Source organism: Doryrhamphus excisus, chromosome 9 (genome assembly GCF_030265055.1).
Source record: "Doryrhamphus excisus isolate RoL2022-K1 chromosome 9, RoL_Dexc_1.0, whole genome shotgun sequence".
NCBI classification, from domain to species: Eukaryota; Metazoa; Chordata; class Actinopteri; order Syngnathiformes; family Syngnathidae; genus Doryrhamphus; species Doryrhamphus excisus.
In genome coordinates this window covers 10769190-10793805 of record NC_080474.1, presented here as the reverse complement: position 1 = coordinate 10793805, position 24616 = coordinate 10769190, and the positions used below count along the sequence as shown (strand labels likewise).

Sequence of the window (24616 nt, the reverse complement as noted above, 5' to 3'; positions counted from 1 at the left end):
TAGTTTATCAGACCCCGTTAGTAGATCAAATGTAATGGGTCTTATGTTAATGTATGCTTGTGAGTCCAGTTTTACATTATTGTGCTGAGAACCACTGGTTGCCGACCTCTGGGATCGAGGGTCAACATGCATCTCCATGCATCTGTTCAACTGGAAGTGATGAAAACACACTTATTTGCTTCGCCATAGTTTTGTTCTCTGTTTACAACATTTCAAAATGTAAATGAAGTATCGAACCACCATTCTGTCTTTGGCAGGACAAGCATGTGTTGGTGGTCATAAGAATCAATAGCATGCTTGAAAGGCAAAAGAAGTCCAATGAGCATCTCGAGATTATCCTCAAAGGGCTTAATAACTACCTGGAGAAGAAGCGTCTCTATTTTCCACGCTTTTTCTTTCTTTCAAATGAGGAGCTGCTGGAAATCCTTTCTGAAACCAAAGACCCAACAAGGTAAGCACAAATGTTTTGTTATGTCTCTTTGTTACAAGTGCATGAATTATAATCATCGTTGTTGCTATGCTTTTTTTACATACAGTCTCCAAGTCTACGTATTTTACAATGGTGGTTGTGGATGTTTTCCATGTTTTAAACTATTTTTCACCATATTAAGTAGCGTAATTGAATTATTTTCTTCCAGGGTCCTCCCACATTCCAAAAACATGTAGAAAATGTTTACATACGTATTATACCTCAAAATAAAAATTCAGTAAATAAATCCATAAATAATAATCCAGTTAGTCCATTCCAGAAAACCATATATATGCTATAAATTATGAAAAAAAGCGATAAATGAAGAGATAAGGATACAGAAAAATCAACTGATTGTAATGGAATCGAAATAGAAACAATAAAAAGGGTTATCAATGCGATCATAGAAGCCGCTGACATACATCAGTAATTTATCATTTCAGATTGGAAAATTACTCTGTCACTTTTCCATGTATTAAAAAAATCACATGTGGAATACCGGAAGTGAATATATGTACTGCAACAGATGTGAAACAGATGGGGGCTCTGATTAAATAAGCTGTGCTTCTTCCTTCTTCCTAATATGTGGAACTGTGAATTGAATTATGTGATGTATTCCGCTGTAACAGGTTTGCACGCGTTCAAATGAAGCCAAAGAAAGTAGCAAGTGCCAGCATGTTGTTAAAGAAGGTGACAAACACTACTGAACTGAAGAAATAACTCACGGCAAAACACAAAGCTGGTCAGACATTGGTTATGATGTCATATTTTTAGTACTCTTCTGTGAAGACATTACCGAAAAACAGAAAACAACACAAAAAAGCCAAAGACAAACCAGAACCTCAAAATGAATCCTCCATACTCTTTGAGCCAAAGATGATAGAACACAATTTGCTGACATAAAAATGTAAAACATTTCCTTTCTCTCTTTCAGAGTCCAGCCATTTTTGAAGAAGTGTTTTGAGGGCATCGCTCGTGTGACGTTCACTGAAGAACTTGACATCACTCACATGAAGAGCAGCGAGGGTGAAGAGGTCATGCTTGTTGATGTGATTTGCACCCCGAACGCCCGCGGCCAAGTGGAGAAATGGCTTTTGGAACTTGAAATTGACATGACTGCCTCGCTGCATAAGGTCTCTTTTTGGTGCTTGGCTTCAATATAAAAAGCACCTTTTCACTCTTAGCTGTGGTGATTTGTTTTTTCAGTTCATTAATGTCCTTATCCTTCTTGCGGTCCATTACAGGTTGTTGGGGAAGCAATCCAAGCATACCCAAAAGAGAAGAGGATTGACTGGGTGCGTGCATGGCCGGGACAGGCAGTGCTGTGTGTCTCACAGGTTTACTGGACAAAGGACATCCATGAAGCCATTAAGTCAGGACAGAAGGTATTCATATGGACATACAATAGCATCTATAGTTCCATAGACAGGACAACATTCATTTTGCCCTAACAGCAAGTTTCTTGTTGTTTCAACAACTTCATATTACTGAAGTAATGATTGGCTTTACTCAATGATTTCTTTCCCCATACCTTTTGATCAACAAACTAAGTGCTCACCCTGGTAATGTGCTTGGGCCCACTTGTGCACACCTTAAGTGTGAGTGCTCTGAGCCACACTGAAGTTATATGTCTCTGGCACAGTGGGGAAAAATTTACCATGGCTTGGCATGATCGGTCATGCATCAGAGAATGACTAATGAGATTGTTCCTCACCAGCTCCTCATGATAAACCCCCGCTTTCTTCAAAGAAAGCAAGTCCAAACCAAAAGTAGACATTTAATTACTATATTTTCCGCATATGTAGGCCGGAAACGATAAGCTAATGAGATAACATTATGTAATACGTACAGTATGTACGCTTAACGTTCGCCACGCCTCCGGTAGGTGCACTACCGCTATTCTGCAAAACGACATTGCACCCATCTCTCCGCAACTGTGAAAAATCAAGTGAAGCAAATGAATCCAGAGCTTCCGATCATTCCAGGAGGATCAGCAAAAGAACTCCAATCGCTGGACATTGGTGCAAACGGGGTTGAAAGTGAAGTTGCAAGCAGCGCCAGGCGAGTTACGCCACCATATGTGAATGGATTGGGGAGGCTTGGGCTGAGGCATCTGCTTTAACTGTTTCCGTGTCTTGGCGAAAGCCGGCATCATTGCTGAACAGCCACCTGACAGCAACAGACTTCAACAATGATGAAAGGGAACCCAGCATGTTTGATGGCGAAATTGCCCAGCTGTTCAATTCAGATACAGAAGATGAGGACTTTGATGAATGTGTGGGAGAAGATTAATTAAATTTTTTTTTGTTTTTTTAGCATAATATGGTGTGCCTCATGTATGGTTTAAGTACAGAAATAGGCTCCACAATTGAGACTGTGCCTTATAATCCGGTGTACCTTATCGTGTGGAAAATACATTAATGATTGCTCCTGTCATTATTAATGACAGCTGCTACCTTCCACGATGTAAATAAACAGAACGGCTTGAAATACAATTCGAAATAATCCACAAAGTCAGGGAAATTACAGTAAGACAGCAGAGTTATGGCACAAAGAAAAGAAGATAGGTTATAATAAATGGCTGTTAATGCATGGTACCTCATTGATGGACATTGATGTTGCATCTTTCCCCTCTCTTAATACACCTTAGGCCCTAGATGCTTACCTGGATCAAAACAACCGTCAGATTGATGACATTGTGGAGCTTGTCCGTGGAAAACTGTCCAAACAGAATCGGGTGACCCTTGGAGCTCTTGTTGTACTTGATGTCCACGCCAGGGATGTGCTGGCCTCATTGGTTAAAGAGGGAATAAGTGACGAGCATGACTTTATGTGGCTAAGCCAGTTGCGTTACTACTGGGTGGTATGTAACTTCGTCGAATGAGCATTCAATTAGAATTAGTAAAGACTCAAAGTAGTATTAGTATTAGTAAAGAGTCAAAACTTTATGAGAACTATGTCAAACGCTGTGCAGGAGAATGACCTCCAGACCAAGATGATCAATGCAGGTTTGCCATACGGTTATGAGTACCTTGGCAACACTCCACGTCTGGTCATCACTCCACTTACTGACAGATGCTACCGGTAATGTATTTCTATTCAGTTGTATTGTGCTATGAATATGAAAATGTTTTATGAGGATTATAATGTCCAGGTTTTATTGTTTTTGCATCGCTACTGGATCTGGTGGGGCACTACCCTCACCTTCCCCCGAATGTAATCATTATTTAAAATGTATTTCATTTATCAGATATTGACAAATATATAGCAGTAGTGGTGAATTTCTCTTGAAGTTTATGAATAATCAATTAATATTGTTGCAATAATTATCTATCTTTTCCTTTAGCACTTTGTTTGGTGCTCTCCATCTCCATTTAGGTGGGGCCCCTGAGGGCCCTGCTGGCACGGGAAAAACTGAAACAACAAAAGACTTGGCCAAAGCTATAGCTAAGCAGTGTGTGGTCTTCAACTGCTCTGATGGACTCGACTACATTGCTCTGGGAAAGTTCTTTAAGGTGAGTACTTTGACCATAAGCTTGACATTACGCATATGGGACTTGAACCGGAGATGTCAATCAATGTCAATGTGTGACTAGGGCCTTCTGTCTTGTGGAGCCTGGGCCTGCTTTGATGAGTTTAACAGAATTGATTTGGAGGTGCTGTCTGTAGTGGCTCAGCAGATCCTCACTATACAGAGAGGTTTGTGTTTTTTCCACACACTGTAAGAGAATCCCATTTGCTTCAGCTTATTTAATAACACAACACAAAAGCAACTACCGTGCCCCAAGTAGCAAAAAAAAAAAAAAAAGCCCTGGTACTCTGGCCCGAACAAACAAAAGGATGGTGACCTGTCACCTCTCTGCTACCCCTAAAAAGAAGATACAATTAAAACTCTGAACAAAACCAAACCAAAAACCGGAGAAAGAAGGTAAAGGCTAGCAAAGAAAACCAATGTTTCTGCTCAGCGTCGTTCCAGAAAGCAACTGAGCGGCCAAGGAGCGGGACACATGTGACGCGAAGATGTACTTTACATAATCATTGCAACCTGGAGAAGGAAGGTTTAAAAATTATTAATTCATCCATCCATTTTCTATACCGCTTATTCTCATGAGGGCCGCGTGTGTGCTGGAGCCTATCCCAGCTGTCTTCAGGCGAGAGCCGGGGTACACCCTGGACTGGTCGCCAGCCAATCACAGGGCACATATAGACAAACAACCATTCACACTCACATTCATACCTATGGACAATTTGGAGTCTCCAATTAACCTAGCATGTTTTTGGAATGTGGGAGGAAACCGGAGTACCCGGAGAAAACCCACGCATGCACGGGGAGAACATGCAAACTCCACACAGAGATGGCCAATGGCGGAATTGAACTCGGGTCTCCTAGCCTCCTCGTCTCCTAGTGAGGCCTGCATGCTAACCACTCGCCTTCAGTGCAGCCTAAATAGATGATTAAGAACCTAAAATCAATATGACGTTCATGCCCATGATGATTGTATGTATAGGTAGAGTCACAGTCTAACTCATCGTATTAATGTGCATATGTTTTTAGGAATTGCTGCTCATGCAAAGCTGCTGATGTTTGAAGGCACAGAGCTCAAACTGGACCCGTCTTGTGCTGTGTTCATTACTATGAACCCTGGTTATGCTGGACGGTCTGAACTGCCAGACAACCTCAAGGTGTCAACAAGAGTTTTAGAGGGAACTGTAATGATATTCAAATAAGATGTAGAATTTTATGTGTACATTGATAACCGTATACAGTCCTCCTTTTGAGAGTTAAGTAAGTCTGTCTCTCCTCTCCAGGCCTTGTTCCGCACTGTGGCGATGATGGTGCCAGACTATGCGTTGATCGCAGAGATTGTACTCTACTCATGTGGCTTTGTCACTGCACGGCCTCTCTCTGTGAAGATTGTGGCAACTTATCGACTCTGCTCAGAACAACTCTCCTCACAGCACCATTATGACTACGGGATGAGGGCTGTCAAGTCAGTGTTGACTGCTGCCGGAAACCTCAAGGTATCACAAAACTGATTGATATAGTATATGAGATTCTTTGTCACTTTCTAGTGTTGTCGAGGCACCTTTTCCATTTCTGCTACTATCATGTTTAAAATGATATTTGTACTGGTATTGGATTGCAGCTTGCTTTTCCAAATGAGAATGAAGACACTCTGTTACTGAGATCCATTATTGATGTGAATCTGCCAAAGTTCTTGGCCCAGGACCTGCAACTATTTGAGGTATGCACACAAAAAGCCCTATCTCGGGGTTCTTCAATTAAAAAAGTATAAGCGGTAAAATAAAGGAACATTTCTTAATAATGATACATCCATCCATTTTCTATGCCGCTTATCCTCATTAGAGTTGCTGGGGTATGCTGGAGCCTATCCCAGCTGACTTTTGGATGAAAGGCGGGGCACATATAGACAAACAACCATTCACACTCACATTCATACCTATGGACGATTTGGAGTCGGCAATTAACCTAGCATGTTTTTGGAATATGGGAGGAAACCATACAAAAAGATAAAATACTCAAATGTTTACAGAACTTGAATGCAGGAACAGTTCAGCCTTTAGGGGATATTGTTCCTGTTGCAAAATAATTCAAATTGGCAATAAAGTCTGTTTTTCCGATCATCAAGTGTGGTGCTTGGGTGTCTCACCTAACATTTACAGTAACATTACTGATACCTAGTGACCAGTGTAGAATATTACATATCATCACAACATTTTTGAATGCATCTGATGAATGCCTTATTTGTATTTGAGTTAATTTAGCCATTTTCATTTGTGGCTGCATTCAACCACAAAAATGTGATACTGAAGTTGTGATATTTGAAGCACAGAGGGATTATTGTATTGTGAATCGATGCATTATATGTTACGAAAGTAACCTTGTTTGATGTATTTTTCAACAAGTACAGTAGGTTATACAGTAGGCTCTCTAAGGGCCTTGAATTTTCTTTTCCCTGAAGTCGCATGCTTTCTCAACTATACGGGCGCTCCAAAACTTAATTCTGTCTGCAGATCTTTGTCTCCTTATGGCATTCAAGAGAACACAAATGTCACAAAATTATCACACAGTGTAAGTGTAGTTTGACAATTTAGATATAGCCATGTTGATGGCAAAAATGTATCCCTTCATTTGAGCTTGTAGGTGCTGACCATATCTTATCTTATCTGACCATATCATCTTTTCTCAGGGTATCACATCTGACCTCTTCCCTGGGGTCACTCTCCCAAAGCGAGACTACACTACTTTGTTGGAAGCTGTGAAAGAAAACTGCGACATCATGAATCTCCAAGTCACAGATTTCTTTATTGAGAAAATCCTGCAGGTCTATGAGATGATGATAGTTAGACATGGATTTATGCTGGTTGGGGAACCCTTTGGAGGCAAAACATGTGCCTACCGTGTGCTTGCAGCGGCCCTTCATGACGTCTGTAAAAAGGTATCATACCACATTTAAATCTACCCATGAAATTGCAAAGGCGGGACGGCGGTGCTTCAGAAATCGGCATTAAGAAGCTGAATGTCTGTCTGAGAAATTCATGACATGCTGAACAATGCATTCAAGAAGTCCTGTTGGGTGTAGCTTAAAAAGAGGCACCCAACTGCTGCATACATGAGCTTCAATTCTTTCTGCTGGACCTGGCCTTGATTGCTGTGTTACAAACATGTCACCTGTAGCGGCAGTCTTCGGTGTTCGGATGTTGTGCAACATTTTATCATTTCGCTTTGCTGATTTTTTTAATCAGGATTCAGTGCATGATCATAAATTTGTTTGAAACCAACATGATTGTGTCACACAAATGGCTGGTACGGACTTTCCCACCCTCTTTTCTATACTGCACAAGACTTTGTAGTTTTGGCGGTATATTTATGGTGTTCGTAGAATAATTCGGCACTTATGCAGTATGAGGATTTTTTTTTTCCCAAGGCAATTCATTAGCGTTTGAGTTCCAATAATATTTGAACTTTGGTTTTTGTATAAAAAACATTGTCTGTTGTTGGTCACTGCAAACTGAAGTGTGTTCGTAACTTGGCAACACTCTTCTTGTTTTTTTGGTTGTTTTTCACTTTTTTCCCCCTTTATGATGGACTATCTTAGGACTAATTTTTTTTTCGAAATCCTCATTTAACCAATTTCCACATGGAAGAATAGTGCATTTATGCTGCACTTTCACTGTGACTTCTCTGGACATTTAGTTATGAATATGCACATTTGACCCCCTGAGTTTTTGAGGCAGTGATGAGTTCAACGTTCAACTCAGCAATATAGACAGACTGCAACAGGAAAAATATTTCTTTAGATTCTCATGAAAATTGATGAGGTTCTTCCTTGGCCCATGCACCATCCTCTACAAAGTTTAATAGATTTTAATTAAGCAACTGACCAATGAAAACATTTCTTCAAGACTTATGTAGGCAATTTCCACTTTCACTATTCATTCTTAGATATTATCATCACTTTTTTATGTTTGCTCACCCGCGATGAGATTTATATGAATAATAACGACACTGCATTTAATGCCATCGCCATATTATATATTAATGACCAGTACCACCATTCATAAAAAGAAATAATCACAATTACTCAAAATAATACACAAAGTCAGGGAAATTGCAGCAAAACGGCAGTATAGAAGTGATCAGAAAATCAAAATGTACAAGCACTGCATGGTACGGACGGCCTGGTGTGAGGACGACCTAATTTGTCAAAGCTGTTATCTTCATTTAGTTGTTACTAGGCTCACAGGGAAGAGCAGAACTGGCGTGTATTTACATGGCTGAGAGGTCTGAGATGCAGCACAGCAAGGAGACAGATGAAGGCCTGCTGGTGGAGCATCAGGGAATGGCACATTTATCACTGTCTTTCTTGTTACTGCACATCCACCCATCATGTCAGCCCTTAGACTTTTTTTTTTCAATGAAAAACTTGTTTCCTCATTGTTTTGCACTCAGACTGGCGCCTTGTCTGAAATGTTGTTTGTCTCAGTTTGTGCTTTTCACCCTGAGTTGTCAGATGCTTTTGGCATGCAGACAGTGATCTTAAGAATCATATAATGCCCTTTTGGGCATTTTTTTCATGACATAACATTTGAACACAGCATAGACTCTTGCAGAGAACTTTTTATATACTTCTGAAGTTGCAACTCTAAACCACTACAAACAACAAATGCAGTAATAACTATTATTATGTTAATAATTGTTTGCAATCATCATTCGTAGCAGTTGTTGTAATGGCAGGTAGGTCTAAATATAAGTGCATAATCTCTCTTTTCTGATGTCTCCACAAGGGTGTGATGGAGGAAAATGATGTACAGATCACAGTTATAAACCCTAAATCAATCACAATGGGACAGCTGTATGGCCAGTTTGACCCAGTTTCCCACGAATGGTCTGATGGCATCCTGGCAGTTAGCTACAGAAACTTTGCTTCCTCCCAGGTCAGGATACAAAATATACTTGTGGATTGAAGTCTTCAGAGAATGTTTTTTTATGCAATGTATATGCATATTTTTCCAGCACCGTGGTAAATTGCAAAATGTAAGCCATTTGACTTTGCAAATTCTCACACGCAGCAGATGGCTTCAGTCCAGGAATTTCCATTTATTTTATCGCAACAAATCAAGCTGCTGTCAGCCCTTTTAACTGCAGAGCTGAGGCTCAAATGCATGCTTATGTCTTAATTAAATTTATTTATCAAACATTGCAAGAAAGCACCTCTGTTATAACTTCAGTCAAAATGTTCTTTATAATTTTTTCATCTTTGATAACTATTGGCTTACAAAACTGACTTTTTTTTTCTTTTTCTGATGTTCTCAGACACCTGATAGAAAATGGTTAATCTTTGATGGCCCGGTGGATGCTGTCTGGATTGAAAATATGAACACAGTGCTGGATGACAACAAGAAGCTGTGCCTGATGAGTGGTGAGATCATTCAGATGTCTCCTCAAATGAGCCTCATCTTTGAACCCATGGACTTGGAAGTGGCCTCTCCTGCAACAGTGAGACATTTTTATATTACTGCACAAGCTGCTGCACCCATTTTTAAGTGTGGGTATACTTTATACTCTTTACAGTTGAGCAATGTGTTGTAAACAAAAAAATAGGGGTGTGAAGGTAACAATAGGTGTGTTATTTAATGTGTATAGGGCTCTAATAATGGTAAAAAAAAAATAAAATCATAAATAGAATTTCTATGCTCTTCATTCCATTTATCAATATTGAATCTGACTTGCCGGAAATTCACTTATCGTGGCTGGGTCTGGAACCAACGTAAATGAGTGTTGAGTGTATGTGGTTTCAGATGGGACTTTAATTGCAAGTGTTTATTTCAGGTGTCCCGTTGTGGAATGATCTACATGGAGCCGCATATGCTAGGCTGGCATCCTCTAATGCTGTCCTGGTTTAATGTCTTGCCAAGTACAGTCACTCCGGCCCACAAAGAACTCATTGCAAACCTTTTTGAGCGTATTTTGCCAGCCTGCCTGGAGCTCATTCGGAAAGCTACCACGGTACTGTGAAGATATTTTGTCTAATTTTATGTGTTTTGATTGCCACATTTAGTCATCTAATCTCACTTTGTATTAAGTTGTGTGTCTAGCTGCACATTTTTTTCCCAGGAGTTGTCACCAACCTCTGACAGCAATCTTGTCAAATCCTTGATGAACTTAATGGACTGCATGATGGAAGAGTTCCATGATGCATCCATAATGAAGCGTATGAGTGACAATGATGTCTGCTCTTGGCTGGAGGTTTGTTGAAGAAACACACACAACCACACTGATAAAAGTAACTTATATGTGTTGTTTAAATGAATGATGGCTATAAGCTTGCAGTAGCAAAGCCTTGATTTCCGGATATCAAGTGACACTATAAGCAAAACTAGTGATGTTACAAGAGGTGCCGGGGCTTCGAAGCGTGTGTTGAGTAATTGAGTGGGCACTTCCGCGAAGCGTGTACCGAGGCTTGAGTCATTGAGGGGAGGGGCCGGAATTGATGACGCCCGAAAAGGTTGATGATACTTCGGCAAAAGGTTCAGAAATTGCCGCGATGTTTGTCTGTCACTCAGCTGTATAAACCCCTCAGGCTTAAATATTAAAATGTGGGGTTTTGTGGTGAGAGTCAGTCAGTTGAGCGTGTGGATAGTGTTTGTCGATGGTTTGGTTACTATACGGTTACGTTAGTTTGGAGTTCAGAGAGAGAAGATATGGAGGCAGCTAGAAATTGTGTGGAAACATTTTGACTTGATCAGTAAGCCAAATCAATACGTTTGCATTTCAAAACCTGTATTTTCACTGTTTGTCATTGTTATTGAAAGGGGAAGTGCTTATTGTGTTTCAAAGAGTTGGGGTACAATAATAACACCTCATCCATGTTCAGGCATTAACGTGCCTTTCATGAACATAAAGATGAAACTGGACCTTCACCCGTCCATGGTAAGGTTAATAGTACTACATTATAATAATATATTACAGTATTACCAACACAACCATGATGAAGCTAGCCATATGATACATGGCATTTATGGACAAGAAAACATTCAGGATTTTATATATACTGTATATTTTATCTTACACTTTGTAGATTAATCATTTGGTTATACAATATTTTGTAGCATATAATCATTTCCAAGAGCCAAAACAGATCAGCATTCAGTGCATCACACATGAAGATACATCCGCTTGTAATTGTATCCAAGGCCAGCAGGTGGTTTTGTGTGCACATGAAGTTTCAAGAAATGAATCCATTCTCGAACCAGCTGACTGAAATGGTTCGAAGCCTCATTGGGCTTCATCTCGCCATCACTAAGCAAAACTAACCAGGAGCAACCGAGACCAAGCAGTTTTAGTCCATCGTCTTTTCTGATCAGCCACAACAATTACAAACAAAACTTGCAGATGAAAGTATCTGTGCAGGTGAAACTGTGTGGATGCATAATATGCATGAATATACAGTAAAGAATAATCATCATGCAAATATTTTGGTAGATGAACCCTTTTTTCTGCTCACTGCATGACACACAATTATATATTTTTTCTACCAGTGAATCATGTCTTTAGAACACCGCTGCTATCCCCCATGGAGCCTTTCACTGTAAAAAGCCTATCTACATTCTCCCTCGTGTTTCACATCCAGTCATTATCAAATGGTTCAATTAATCAACCTTTTAGCAGCAGGATCTAACACGAGTCATTTGCAATTCCAACAGCATTCCTGCTGTTTTTTTTTTCCTTTGCAACAAAGACATCTCCGCTAGTTGTTGGGTTTTATGTCTCTTTCTCAATTGCAACATTTAGCGTCTATAATACAGCAATGCAGTTATTTGAAAAATAATTCTGCAAGGAACTTTTACTGTACGATATTTATTAGTAAAGCTGTGATTACAATAGTTAGTCCGTTGGTGCTCATTTATCGCTGCCATACTTATACAATACACCTATGCCTGACGGCCCAGAGGTTCTGGGTTTGACTCCGTCCTGAATGGACAACACATTTATGTCAAAGTGTCCTTTATCAAGATACTGAACTCCCAGTTGCCACACTTAAGGAGATGCTTTGACACCCCTGATAGTGAAAAAGCAACCGCCTATTTGCGTGTATTGATGTTGACATTACAAGAAGGTTGTGATTGGATTTGTCATCTTACAGGGTATCTTTGTCTTCTGCCTGGCGTGGTCCGTGGGTGCAAGCTGTAACGATGCAGGCCGGATCAAATTTGATGCCTTAGTAAGGGAGATCCTGAAGGGCCCCCTAAGTGAGGGGACGCGGACATCTCATGGCATCCTGGCCACTGTAGAGGCTCCCACTAAACAACTGAACGTGCCTGTGCCCACGGAGGGAACCATATACGAATATCGCTTTGTTAAACAGGTTTGTATTTTGGAGAGTTCTTATAGCATACGTTGGCATTTTAGTTACAGTTGAAGCAAATTTTACAGGTCTTTTACATTCAAATTCAACTACAGTTTAACATAATGTATCCTTCAGGGCCCAGGTCGATGGGAGCTATGGACAGAGGAGCTGAAGACTGCTCGCCCCCTATCCAAGGACATGCAGTTTAACGAGATCATTGTACCCACAGAAAATACAGTTCGCTATATGGCACTGATGAAGCTCCTTGTCACCCACCAAAAGCCAACTATTTTCATTGGCCCCACTGGTACTGGCAAAAGTGTCTACATTACTGTAAGTACTCTGCTACTTACATGTTGATGCTTACTTGGCTTTCGGGTCTATACATCAAAGTACCTCAGTTTTTATTATTAATTTGTTCCAAAAAACATCAGACAAAAACTGAAACATACCAAAACCGAAGCTATTTTTCCCTTAGGAATACAATTAATTAGTTCACCACTGCCAAGTATGAACAAAGAGGGAGAGAACAGAGGGAATCTTTGTAGTTTACATGCAGATAACAATGTGAAATAATTATAAATGCATGAAATGAATAAAGAAACATTTAACATCACTTTTACTTTTGAAGACAGCGAGGAACAACAAGAGAGGACAACAACTTGTCAAATTGATCATTGTGATTTCTGCTTTGTTAACACCTTTACCTCTTTTGCAATATTAGCTTCCTTGATTTCTACATTCCAGGTTGAAACTTATTGTTGATGCGGCAAACCAACTGTACCATTCCATTTGAGCCAAATAGATAGATAGACTCCCTTTATTGTCATTGCACAAAAACACAGTAGTGAAATTGCCAACGAAATGTCGTTGCACAATAAATGTGTGTTGCAGGATGCCATAGTGTGTACAACTTTGACAATGTTTGGGTGGTTGACCCAGGATTGCTGAATAAACAAGCAATGCTGGGAGTAGTTTGTCCACATCATTAATAATATAACATTTTACGTGCCACTCTACTTTATTGTTTGAGAACCGAGATTGTGTGCAAAATCTGAGGTAATATGAAAACTGGGGTGTTATATCCCAAAGGTGTCTAGGGCAAGATGGGGCGGAACAAAAGTGTAAAAAGAAAATACCGGGCAAGGGAAAGTTAGAACACATGTAGGTCAAAGTAAATCAAGTATTTAATTCCAGGGCAACAGAAAACAATCCCCACAAAAACTGGGGATGGAACAAAAAACAATTCTCAACACCGGGACATAAAAGAAACTAGTCGAGGAAAAATAGCTGATACAAACTGACTGGGCACACAGCAAACTGACACTTGGTCACCTACACAGCAATGTTGTTAGGAGAGCAGCACAAGCATTGCTGGCTGTCTGCCTCATATATGTATGCCAGCTCCACCTGATGAACCTTCCAGGTGTGTCACCACTCTGCAGAGGAGAAGGGGGGGGGGGACACACAGAAAGCATCTAATACACTCTGGGACGTAACATGGGGTATTCAAAAACCAAGGTCTGACTGTACCGTACTGTCGAATGCACTGGTATTTAAGCTGCACCCACTGAATTTAGAAATCACATGTTTTCAGGCCACACAGCTAGGAGACCTGGGTTCGATTCCCCCCATGGGCATCTCTGTGTGGAGTTTGCATGTTCTCCCCGTTCGTGTGTGGGTACTCTGGTTTCCTCCCACATTCTAAAAACATGTTAGGTTAATTGGTGACTCCAAATTGTCCATAGGTATGAATGTGAGTGTGAATGGTTGTTTGTCTATATGTGCCCTGTGATTGGCTGGCGACCAGTCCAGGGTGTACCCCGCCTCTCGCCCAAAGACAGCTGGGATAGGCTCCAGCACCCCCGCGACCCTCGTGAGGAAAAAGCGGTAGAAAATGAATGAATGAATGAATGACATGGTGTATTCAGTACACAGACAAATGCTGTCGAGGAACATGGAACCTGGTGCAGCAATTTGCAGTGTGGTCGGCCACAGTCTGTGAGAAGACAATGTGCCAAGGTCAGGGGAGCCAGGGTTGAGAGCGGGTGGAGCTACCTGTCCTGGCCCAGCAAGATGTACTATAGTCAAAAACTTTACGAGCATTCTATTGTGCTGCCTCGGAGGTCTGTAGAACCAGGATAAAGAGTGGGTTGAGCCACCTGACGTGGCCCAGTATGGTGCACTCTGGTCGGACACAGTGGTCGAGCAGCCCTGGTGTGTCCATAACTACATCTACTGGTCACAGTTGTATTACGGTTTACTGGCAGGACCGGCCTCATTTTCCATGATGAGGGCACTGCTCCGAAGCACAGGAGATGTCGTGAGACCAGAACGTGACCACATATAAGCCGCATCACTAAAAGCATGAGTTTTAAAGCATGCAAAAAATTTACCTTATACTACTGAAATTACGGTAATTGGTTTTATTGTTTTATCTATAGAATATCACATACGTAAATTTTTCGAAGTGGAAGATTAATAGGTTAAAACCTCTAGGAAAATAACATTTGTCATTGATCAACTTCAGTAGTTCATTTGTCCCTGAATGTATCAATACTGAATGTTTAATGCAAATGTTTTCCATGTGTTTCTACGCAGGACTTCCTACTAAATCATGTGGACAAGGAGGTGTACAACCCATTATTTATCAACTTTTCGGCCCAGACTACAGCTGCCCAGACTCAAAATATTATTATGTCCAAACTCGATAAGCGACGCAAAGGAGTTTTTGGTCCTCCCATGGGGCAGAAAATGGTAAAAAATATATATATATTGTTTAAATTGATATTGCCTATAAAACCAAGGTTGGCCTTTTTAGTGGCAGTTGCACTAAAACAATCTGATTTTTTTTTCATGTCTGTCAACTTGTGGCAGAATGTGTGAAATAAAAAAAACACTCGCTTCTTATATTAAGCAAAGTAATGTGCTTTATCAGGTAGTTTTTGTGGACGATGTGAATATGCCAGCCAGGGAAGTGTATGGTGCTCAACCCCCTGTGGAGCTGCTGCGGCAGTGGCTGGATCACTGGAACTGGTACGACTTGAAGGACTGTGCCATGATAAAACTGGTGGATATTCAGGTCATGTGTGCTATGGGCCCACCCGGTGAGTAGTAAATGGTATCCCAAAAGTTCAGGTTGAGTTATTCTACATAGCCAGCCCTCATGGCGGAGTCTTGATCCTGTTTTTAACTCTTTGGTGGGGGCTTGGTGCACAAATTGCAATTCTCCACCAAAATGCAAGGGGTTGTGTTTTCCTAACAGTGAGCAACCACAACTCTTGTTGACAAGCTGTTTAGCTTCCTGTGTAGCAGTAATGAACAATGGCGACTTAAAGGGATAGTTTGGATTTTTTGACATGAAGTTGTATGACACCCCATAAGCAGTGAAGCAGTGAAGTCCGTCAACAGCGACTCACTCCCTACTTTGTGTTCTGAGCTGAGTTCTTTTCGGATTTCGGTGCTGAGGAAAGTAATAGGCAGGCGGGAGAGAAAATAACGCTGAGCGATTTGTGAGATCTGATTTTTTTCTAGTTGGCATTTTTGTGATATATTATGCTTTTGAACGCATATTGTTTTGGAAGCCAAACTCTTGACTTAACCGTCCCCAGCAGCTAGCTGGAACTACTTTCCTCAGCACCTAAATCTGACCGGAACTCGGCTCAGGACACGAAGTGGAGAATGAGTTGCCGTTGACGGACTTCACTGCTTATAGGGGGTGTCATACAACTTCATATCAAAAAATCTTTTTAAGTGAGATTCAAGTCAGTAGAGGATGTTGCTCCCAAAGCATTGGGAAAGGCATTCGATTTGAAAATGGAAAACTGACAAGGCTACATATCGAAAATGATGTACTAAAAACGCCTACCAATCACAGCTCTGTGGTGCTGCAAGGTTGCATTTCAATGATGCCTTTATCCGTATGGGTTGAAAAACATTGTCACAATAATGCAATATATGTCCCTTATATAGTAGTTCCTTTGATAATTTTTTTAGAGGGCGAAGTAGTCGAATAGGTGTGTCCCAATGACGTGCTTTGTTAGTTAGCTCATATTAACTTGTTTTCTCATGTTATAATGTGCTCAGTTTCATATAAGGATTTTGAATATTGGGGAAAATTCCAAAAAAGGTGCAGTTCCCCTTTAATGTAAACAGATGTATGTACAAAATTACAGTTTTGTCTTGTGTTGTCCTTAGGTGGAGGACGAAACCCCGTCACGCCGCGATACCTGCGCCACTTCAACATGCTTACCATTAATGATTTTGACGAGAAGACCATGTATACAATATTTTCCAGGATTGTCAACTGGCATTTTACCATACGGTAATACATACTTATACAACAGTCTCCAATAATACAGCATTAGTAGCAATAGACAATTCAGTATATTGATGCAGATCAGTTTATTGCATGTATTGAATTTTATCAAATCGTGATCTCCACTGATGCAGTGCACCGATTGATTGCCTGGTGCATTGTACACTGGAATAAATGCCTTACCCCCGTATATACCCCCATTAGAAAAATAATAAGTGGTTCCACTAGATGTGTGTAAGATGATGTTTATTATAACTGATGCTGCCTTACCGTAACCAACATCACCTGCATTGCAACTTGAGCATGTCTTCCTTTAATGGTCCACCACCAGCTTTGCACTTGAACAGTGGACTTGACAGTGGAACTTTGTAACATGCCGCTAGCTGGGCACATTTCTATAGGGTAAGACATGCAGACGTTTTGTAGGGCTTTCAAATTTCAAACAAAATCTGATTGAAATCAAGATCTGAAAAGAAAACAAGCATATATTTAATTCCCATACATCATGGAACATACTCAAAACATTGAGGAAAATATTACAACATATGAATAAATTCTAAAATTTTAAAAAGTATTTTAAAATGGGGAGTTACTTGTCAGTAACTACAGCAGTATAGCAGTATATAGGAAACACAGTATTTTCAAGTCTATAAGTCGCTCCAGCCAATGTTATAGTAATAACAATAAAATGGAGAACAACAGGCTTTAAATAGGTGCCTGTTAACATAACGTGAATAGGTGATATTTTAACGTAACATACTAACAGGTATTCTTTTTTGTGCAGGTTTGCTTTCCCAAAGCCATTTGGATCTCTGACGTCTCAGATTGTGAATGGTACCATATCTGTGTACAAAGAAGCCACCAAAAATCTCCTACCCACCCCTCAAAAATCCCATTACTTATTCAACCTTCGTGACATCTCCCGAGTCATCCAGGGCATCTGCCTGTCTCGCCCAGAAACTGCAGAGGATCTGTCGACCGTCAAACGACTCTGGGTACACGAGGTAAAGTTTTACAACAAGCATCATGGAAATGATAACCAACAAAGTGCAGTATGTCCAAAGTAAAAAAAACGTTCTCCTACACTCACCATTGTTGCTTTGTTGTACCTCAGGTATTGAGGGTTTACTATGATCGTCTTGTCCAAGACTCTGACCGCTCCTGGCTTGTTAGCCATTTGCATGTGGTTTTTAAAAACCACATGGAGGCAGACTTTCATCAGGTCTTCAAGAATCTAGACCAGGACCAGGATGGCATAGTCACTGAAGACGACCTGCGTAGCCTGATGTTCTGTGACTTTCACGATCCCAAGGGCGATGACCGCAGCTACCGCGAGATACAAGAATTGGACCAGCTGCGACAAGTGGTGGAGGCCCACCTGGACGAGTTCAACAACATCAGCAAAGCACCAATGAATCTGGTGCTTTTCCGCTTTGCCATTGAGCATGTCTCCCGCATTTCCCGCATCCTCAAGCAGCCAAGCGGACACGCCCTCTTGGTGGGCGTGGGTGGAAGTGGGCGTCAGTCACTCACTCGGCTGGCTGCCCACATGGCCGATGCAGAGCTTTTCCAAGTGGAGATCTCCAAGACCTATGGGATGGTGGAGTGGCATGATGACCTGAAGCTAATCATGACGAGGTCCACATGGGGCGAAGCTCATGGAGTTTTCCTGTTCACAGACACTCAAATCAAAATGGAATCATTCCTGGAGGACATTGGCAACCTGCTTAACACTGGCGAGGTAAGTGGATGGTAATTTTCTAAATGGATGGTTAGATGCGTATGCATATTCAAACATTGATATGTACAGGAGTGTGCTTCTGTTAGGCATAATTACATAATTCACTGAGTTCTATTTTGTTTCAAGGTGCCTAACCTGTTTGCAGTGGACGAGAAGCAAGAAGTTGTTGAAAAAATGCGAGTGTTGGACCGTCAGCGTGAACGTGACAAGCAGACAGATGGCAGCAACTTGGCTCTGTTCAACATGTTTGTCGAGCGTTGTCGTTCACAGATGCACGTTGTGTTGGCCATGAGTCCTATCGGAGATGCATTTAGGAACCGCTTGAGACGGTTCCCTGCGCTTATCAACTGCTGTACCATTAACTGGTTCCAGGTGTGTATTGACAAGTACAGGTGGTCCTTGGGTTACAAATTAGTTCCTTTTCTGTGAATATTCATTCGTCCAGGTTATTGTATTCTCAGGGAAATCAATCGATCGCAACTGCGACTGCATGAACTAGACTAGAGCTGTCCTATCTAGTCTGACTGCTGTATGTGCCACTCTTTATTGAAACTAAGAACCACAGTCATAGTCTTGTCTGGCCCACAACCTAAAGTCAGCTTTGAGTTTTGACATCCCCGTCCTAAAGAGAAGATTAATTTACTTTACATTTTCAATCAATCGAGTCACAATTATGTTACATTATCATGCATAGTAACAAAATAACTAACAGATTTCCTTTTGTAACATCTTTCTTGTCAGTCATGGCCTGAGGATGCTCTGCAGGCAGTGGCCTTTCGCTTCCTGGAGGACGTGGAGATGACAGATGAGCACAGAGAAGGTTGCATCAACATGTGCAAGACCTTCCATACCTCCACCATCATGTTGTCGGCTCGCTTTATGGATGAGTTGCAACGCCATAACTATGTGACTCCAACCTCATACTTGGAACTTATCTCCACCTTCAAAGTTTTGCTGAATGCAAAACGAGCGTAAGATTGCGTATATACTAGCATCACATGTTGAATATGTACTTTTTTTAGACAGCATCAGAGCCAACAACATTTTGAGACACTTTGCAACCCACTACTTTTTTGTTTTTATTGGCCCACAACAATCCTACAAAAATACTATATATTTTTTAAAAACAGCAAAAGAAAACATTGAAAAATCTACAGTAATTTTTAAGTAAAAAAAAAAAAAAAAAAAATTTAAGTAAAATTTTAACATGGATAAGAGGTTATTTTAAGAGAATAACAATTTTATATTATGAGGCAACATGACATCATTTTTGTAGCATAACATTGAAATAAAGATGTTATAAATATTTTGATATTAGGAAATTCATCAATGAATAAAGCAGTAGTTTTTTGAAAATAAGGTTGGGGAAAAAGTTGTAAAATCACAAGAATAAAGTGAAAATATTGGAATAAAGTCATAATTATAAGAAAGCTAGAACATTTAAATAAACAGGTAAAAAATATCTTCAATTTTATGAGATTTAAGTCAAAATAGTTTAAGAAAAGAGTCATATTCTAATTAGAAAAAAAATCTGAACGAGAATAGTCTTGTAATTTTAGTAGCATAGAGTTTAACTTTTTAAAATTACTTTAAAAATGTATTATTATGAGAAACAAAAATATTTTGAACATTTAAAAAAAACAAAACAAAGACTGAAGTATAAGCTAATAATACACTTTTTCACCTATATCATATCCTAGATTTACAAACTGTCAAAGTGCCCCTTGCATTCTTATATTTTTTCAGAATGTGTGCCGCGGTGGAAAAAATTCTGGACCGTCACCCACATTATTATGTTGTTATTTAATGTGCATAACACAAGCCATTGTGCTTTCATCCATTGGTATATTTAAGTATGTTTCCAAAATGCCATAACAGAATGCATGAGAAAACCCAGCAGATTTTCGATGGGATTTTACAGTGTATTACATTCTTATAGCATGTGGTAAAAGTTATTATCTCTCTCTCTCGCTCCAGTGAAGTAATGACACAGAAAAGCCGTTATGTCGTGGGCCTTGAGAAACTTGAGTCTGCATCATCCCAGGTGGCCACCATGCAGGTTGAGCTGGAGGCTTTACAACCACAGTTGATTGAGACCTGCAAAAAGGTGGATGAAATGGTGGTTACAGTTGAGCGTGAATCTGCGGAGGCAGCGGAGACGGAAAAGATAGTGAGAATGGATGAAGCCGTGACCAACGAACAAGCCATGGCAGCCCAGGCTATCAAAGATGAATGTGATGCTGACCTTGCAGAAACCATGCCTATCTTGGAAGCCGCACTTGCTGCGCTGGATACGCTCACTCAAAATGTAAAAATAGTTGTTGTTTAGCATCCTGTTGCTCCCAACCCAAATACCAGATCTTGTAAAACACATATTTTGTTATGTTTTATTTTCAAGGATATCACTGTGGTGAAGTCCATGAAAAGCCCACCTTCAGCTGTCAAGATGGTCATGGAGGCAGTCTGTATTCTAAAACAGACAAAGCCAGAACGTATACCTGACCCGTCTGGTAGTGGTAAAAAAGTGGAAGATTATTGGGGTCCTGCCAAAAAACTTTTAGGAGACCTAAAATTTCTACAAGGTCTTAAAGAATTTGACAAGGATAACATCCCTGCAAATACTATCGCCATCATCCGAGAAAGGTACATTAGTAACCCAGACTTTGTACCAGAAAAGATTCGAACAGCATCCACTGCAGCCGAAGGCCTGTGCAAGTGGGTGTGTGCTATGGACAAGTATGAAAGGTAAGTAGTGTGCTCCTGCCTTTATAATATGAAAACTGCATATGAAGAGTTGTTCATCTGAAGAAGAAATGATGATCAAGGATACCCAAATTGGGTCCTGCCTTAAAATAATGCACCTAAATTGAGAGAATTGAGTAAATATGTCAATCATGCATGAAACGTTTTGTGCTTCCTGCAGAGCTAATAAGGTGGTGGCTCCAAAGAAACAGAAGTTGGCATTGGCGGTGTCAGAGCTAGAGGAGGCCATGGCAGTCCTGAAGAAAAAGCAGGCTGCCCTCAAAGAAGTTCAAGATGAAGTGGCAAAACTAAATGACATTTTGGATGCCAACAAAAAGAAGAAAATTGAATTGGAGAATCAGGTTTAATTACCAACATATATATGGGAGCAAATGTGTTAAATATGTTTGATCGTATATAGCTTGACATTGTGTTTTAAATAACTACATACCACGAAAACTCACTACTGTATTAGAAACCTGACACTCATTTGATTCTTTCATCTCATATCTTCGTCTAATGATTTTCTTTAGGTGGATTTGTGCAAGAAGAAACTAGAGCGAGCCACGCAGTTGATTGGAGGCTTGGGTGGAGAGAAAACGCGTTGGAATGAAATGGCTCGCAGTCTCGGAACACTCTACGAGAACTTAACTGGGGATATCCTTATCTCAGCAGGCATTGTGGCTTACCTGGGAGCATTCACCTCTAGCTTCAGACAGGTAGGTATATGGACACATTTCTAGAATTCTCAGTCAATCAGGTCACGGTCGTCTGCAAAAGTTCAATTGAGGCCATTGCACTTGTTGTTTGTTGGAAGGCGTGTCACCTTTAGTCCAAAATACTTCAGTTCTAAATCTTCTGGCTATTTTTGCCTGTGGTGGGTGTGTTTTCATGTCAGTTCTCGCATGTGAGACTAGTGACTGGCTGTTTTTCATCGGAGCAAGTCATCCCCCTGCCTGGGTGCAAAAGTGTGTTCGTGACCACTTTCCTCAAGGTGTGAGATGTTATTCTGGGGAGGGATGTTAGAGCGTTGTTGTAAGATGACCTATGGTGACCTAATATGACTTATAATTGAAAACAAGTTTCTTCTTGCACGTAGATGCTACCATTGAGCCATCATCGTAGCCGGCGTTCTGTGCACCCATAATACTCCATTGCAACGGATATAATAACCCGGATGTTGTGTGTTGATGTAGGTAGGGTTGTTAAGGTTGGTAGGGTGGGTAGTGTAGGTGGGTAGTGTAGGTAGGTGGGTGGATAGGTGGGTGGGTAGGTAGGTAGGTAGGTAGGTAGGTAGGTAGGTGGGTGGGTAGGTAGGGAGGTAGGTAGGTAGGTAGGTGGGGAGGGTAGGTAGGTTGGGTAGATGGGTAGGTGGGAAGGTGGGTGTGTAGGTAGGGTAGGTGGGTAGGTAGGTTAGGTAGGTTAGGTAGGTAGGTAGGTAGATAGGGTGGTTAGGTAGGGTTGGTAGGTAGGTAGGTAGGTAGGACCCCTTAATACAATGCATTACAATTGTGAATGTAGTATTCTACATGGGCCACTAGGTGTCAGCTTGTTCTTGTTATTCAGTGAGACAAGCATCACACTTACTTACTTACTTACTTACTTACTTACTTACTTACTTACTTACTTACTTACTTACTTACTTACTTACTTACTTACTTACTTACTTACTTACTTACTTACTTACTTACTTACTTACTTACTTACTTACTTACTTACTTACTTACTTACTTACTTACTTACTTACTTACTTACTTACTTACTTACTTACTTACTTACTTACTTACATAGAAAATGGATGGATGGCTATTGGTTAATATGATTGTTAAAATGTTAAAAGGGATGTAATTTCATGTCTAGGGGTCTCTGAATTCACTTATCACAGTCGAGCCTGTCATCAATTAACGATAAACAAACTGTAAATCTATCCATGCTGAAGTGCAGTGTCACGCTGGTGCATGTAAACAGGACTTAACATACACGCATGAAACTGGAAGAGACCATTTTGTGGGGGTAATCTGACTCATTCAGTGCAATAATGTACATCAGTGTACCTTATGATTGTTTCCCCAAAGAAATGTCCATTCTCTTTGCGATGTAAATGCTGAGTTTGTACCTGAAGATTGCCCTCCTGTGTTGAGTTATGTTGTACATGCTTTTGGACCGATGGCTTGATTTCCCAGTGTAGAGGTCACTGCACTCTTCACTACACCGCACAGCATCAACGACATTGCTTTGCTAGCTTGAAGAGATTTGGTCCAAGGGGTGTTTTGCCTGAGGGCCCTCTTTGGTTTGAAGTGCATCGGAATGTTTTGTTGGTAGAAAATCCTTCCAACCACAGCATTCTGCTGTTTGTGTTATTTCAGGCAGGTGAATTTCCCCCTTGTTTTTTTTTTGGCTGGTTTGACAAAGACCCAGTTAGGATATCGCTGCAGTGATGTGTGTCTTAGCTTTCTGTCTTGTGGTGTTTTCTGCTCTGTTGTTGAGGGTTCTCTCAGCTCCTAGCTTGCATTCTAGTAGGTGGTGGAAGTCAAAGTGTAGGTACTGGCTAGCTTTTCTGGAGACATCAGTGTTGAAGCATGTCACAGTCTAAAAACAGTAGAGTGTTCTCCTCAGTGTGTTCCACGGTGAAACAGATGTACGGTACGTTGACTGAAATATCGTACTTTGCAGGTTTTGATCTTGATTCATGTGTCATCAGCGTACCTGAACCATTGACTGGGCTGAGTTTCCATAAAGGAACACAGAAACCTTTTTATGCATAGTTAGCAACTACACATAATTGAGTGTTTGAGGCTGAAGTCTTCTTGTTGTAGTTGCTTGTGAACAGGGAGGTAACGTCAAATAAAGTTTTGCTTCTTATTGATGAATGCAGTCTGTGGAGTTGTGGATATGGTGTCCCTACCGGTGTCAAAGTATGGCTAGGAGTTTGACAATGTTGTAGATGACGGAGTTGATGCTGCTAAAAGGAGTGAGTGGAGCTCCTTCCCTGTCAATTTTAGGCTGTCCATTCATTCAAACTGTTACTTCCCTGAGGTACAGGTGATAGTATATTGCTTTTTTTATTTAGTGTCATCATCTGATAGAGCATAGTCTGTTGTGTTGAGAATGACTTATGTTCCTTTGTCTGCTGGTCAGAGTGTGATGTTGTGGTCCTTCAGGGATGTGGCAAATTTGGCAAATTTGTTGCAAAATCTTATGACTTTCCAAACCTTCTTGGCAGCATTTTTCCTCAAAAGCGACTTGCGATTTAATCTAGCTTTAATTTTTCCTGCCGTCGTTTGAGACTTTTTTGGTATTTGGAGACTTCAAAGTGAAAACACATTTTGCAGTTTCTCTTCTCATTGAGCAGCAACGGGTCCTGCTGAGAAATCTGCCTCGCCGTCTCAAGCGTGATCTAAAACATAAATGTTTCTGAAGCTTCATTAAATTACTTCCCATTACACTCACGGCTCAAGGTGGATGCTGTGGGG

General features: G+C 40.7%; 1 protein-coding gene across 5 annotated transcripts in view; it reads left to right on the top strand.

Annotated features, from left to right (window-relative positions):
* The window catches only part of dnah7 (dynein, axonemal, heavy chain 7), a 70231-nt gene that overhangs the window by 12854 nt on the left and 32761 nt on the right, over positions 1-24616 (top strand). For all 5 annotated transcript variants that reach the window (XM_058081265.1, XM_058081264.1, XM_058081266.1 and 2 more), the window contains 28 exons: positions 258-451; positions 1404-1602; positions 1714-1854; positions 3120-3332; positions 3444-3553; positions 3816-3984; positions 4066-4168; positions 5025-5152; positions 5279-5491; positions 5617-5715; positions 6682-6930; positions 8780-8929; positions 9309-9491; positions 9825-10001; positions 10110-10241; positions 12139-12360; positions 12478-12675; positions 14944-15099; positions 15281-15449; positions 16540-16666; positions 17445-17664; positions 17775-18401; positions 18528-18773; positions 19143-19372; positions 20379-20709; positions 20800-21146; positions 21325-21505; positions 21677-21862. In XM_058081265.1, coding sequence (XP_057937248.1) covers positions 258-451; positions 1404-1602; positions 1714-1854; positions 3120-3332; positions 3444-3553; positions 3816-3984; positions 4066-4168; positions 5025-5152; positions 5279-5491; positions 5617-5715; positions 6682-6930; positions 8780-8929; positions 9309-9491; positions 9825-10001; positions 10110-10241; positions 12139-12360; positions 12478-12675; positions 14944-15099; positions 15281-15449; positions 16540-16666; positions 17445-17664; positions 17775-18401; positions 18528-18773; positions 19143-19372; positions 20379-20709; positions 20800-21146; positions 21325-21505; positions 21677-21862 — 5700 coding nt within the window. The remainder of the gene's footprint in view (positions 1-257; positions 452-1403; positions 1603-1713; positions 1855-3119; positions 3333-3443; positions 3554-3815; positions 3985-4065; positions 4169-5024; positions 5153-5278; positions 5492-5616; positions 5716-6681; positions 6931-8779; positions 8930-9308; positions 9492-9824; positions 10002-10109; positions 10242-12138; positions 12361-12477; positions 12676-14943; positions 15100-15280; positions 15450-16539; positions 16667-17444; positions 17665-17774; positions 18402-18527; positions 18774-19142; positions 19373-20378; positions 20710-20799; positions 21147-21324; positions 21506-21676; positions 21863-24616) is intronic.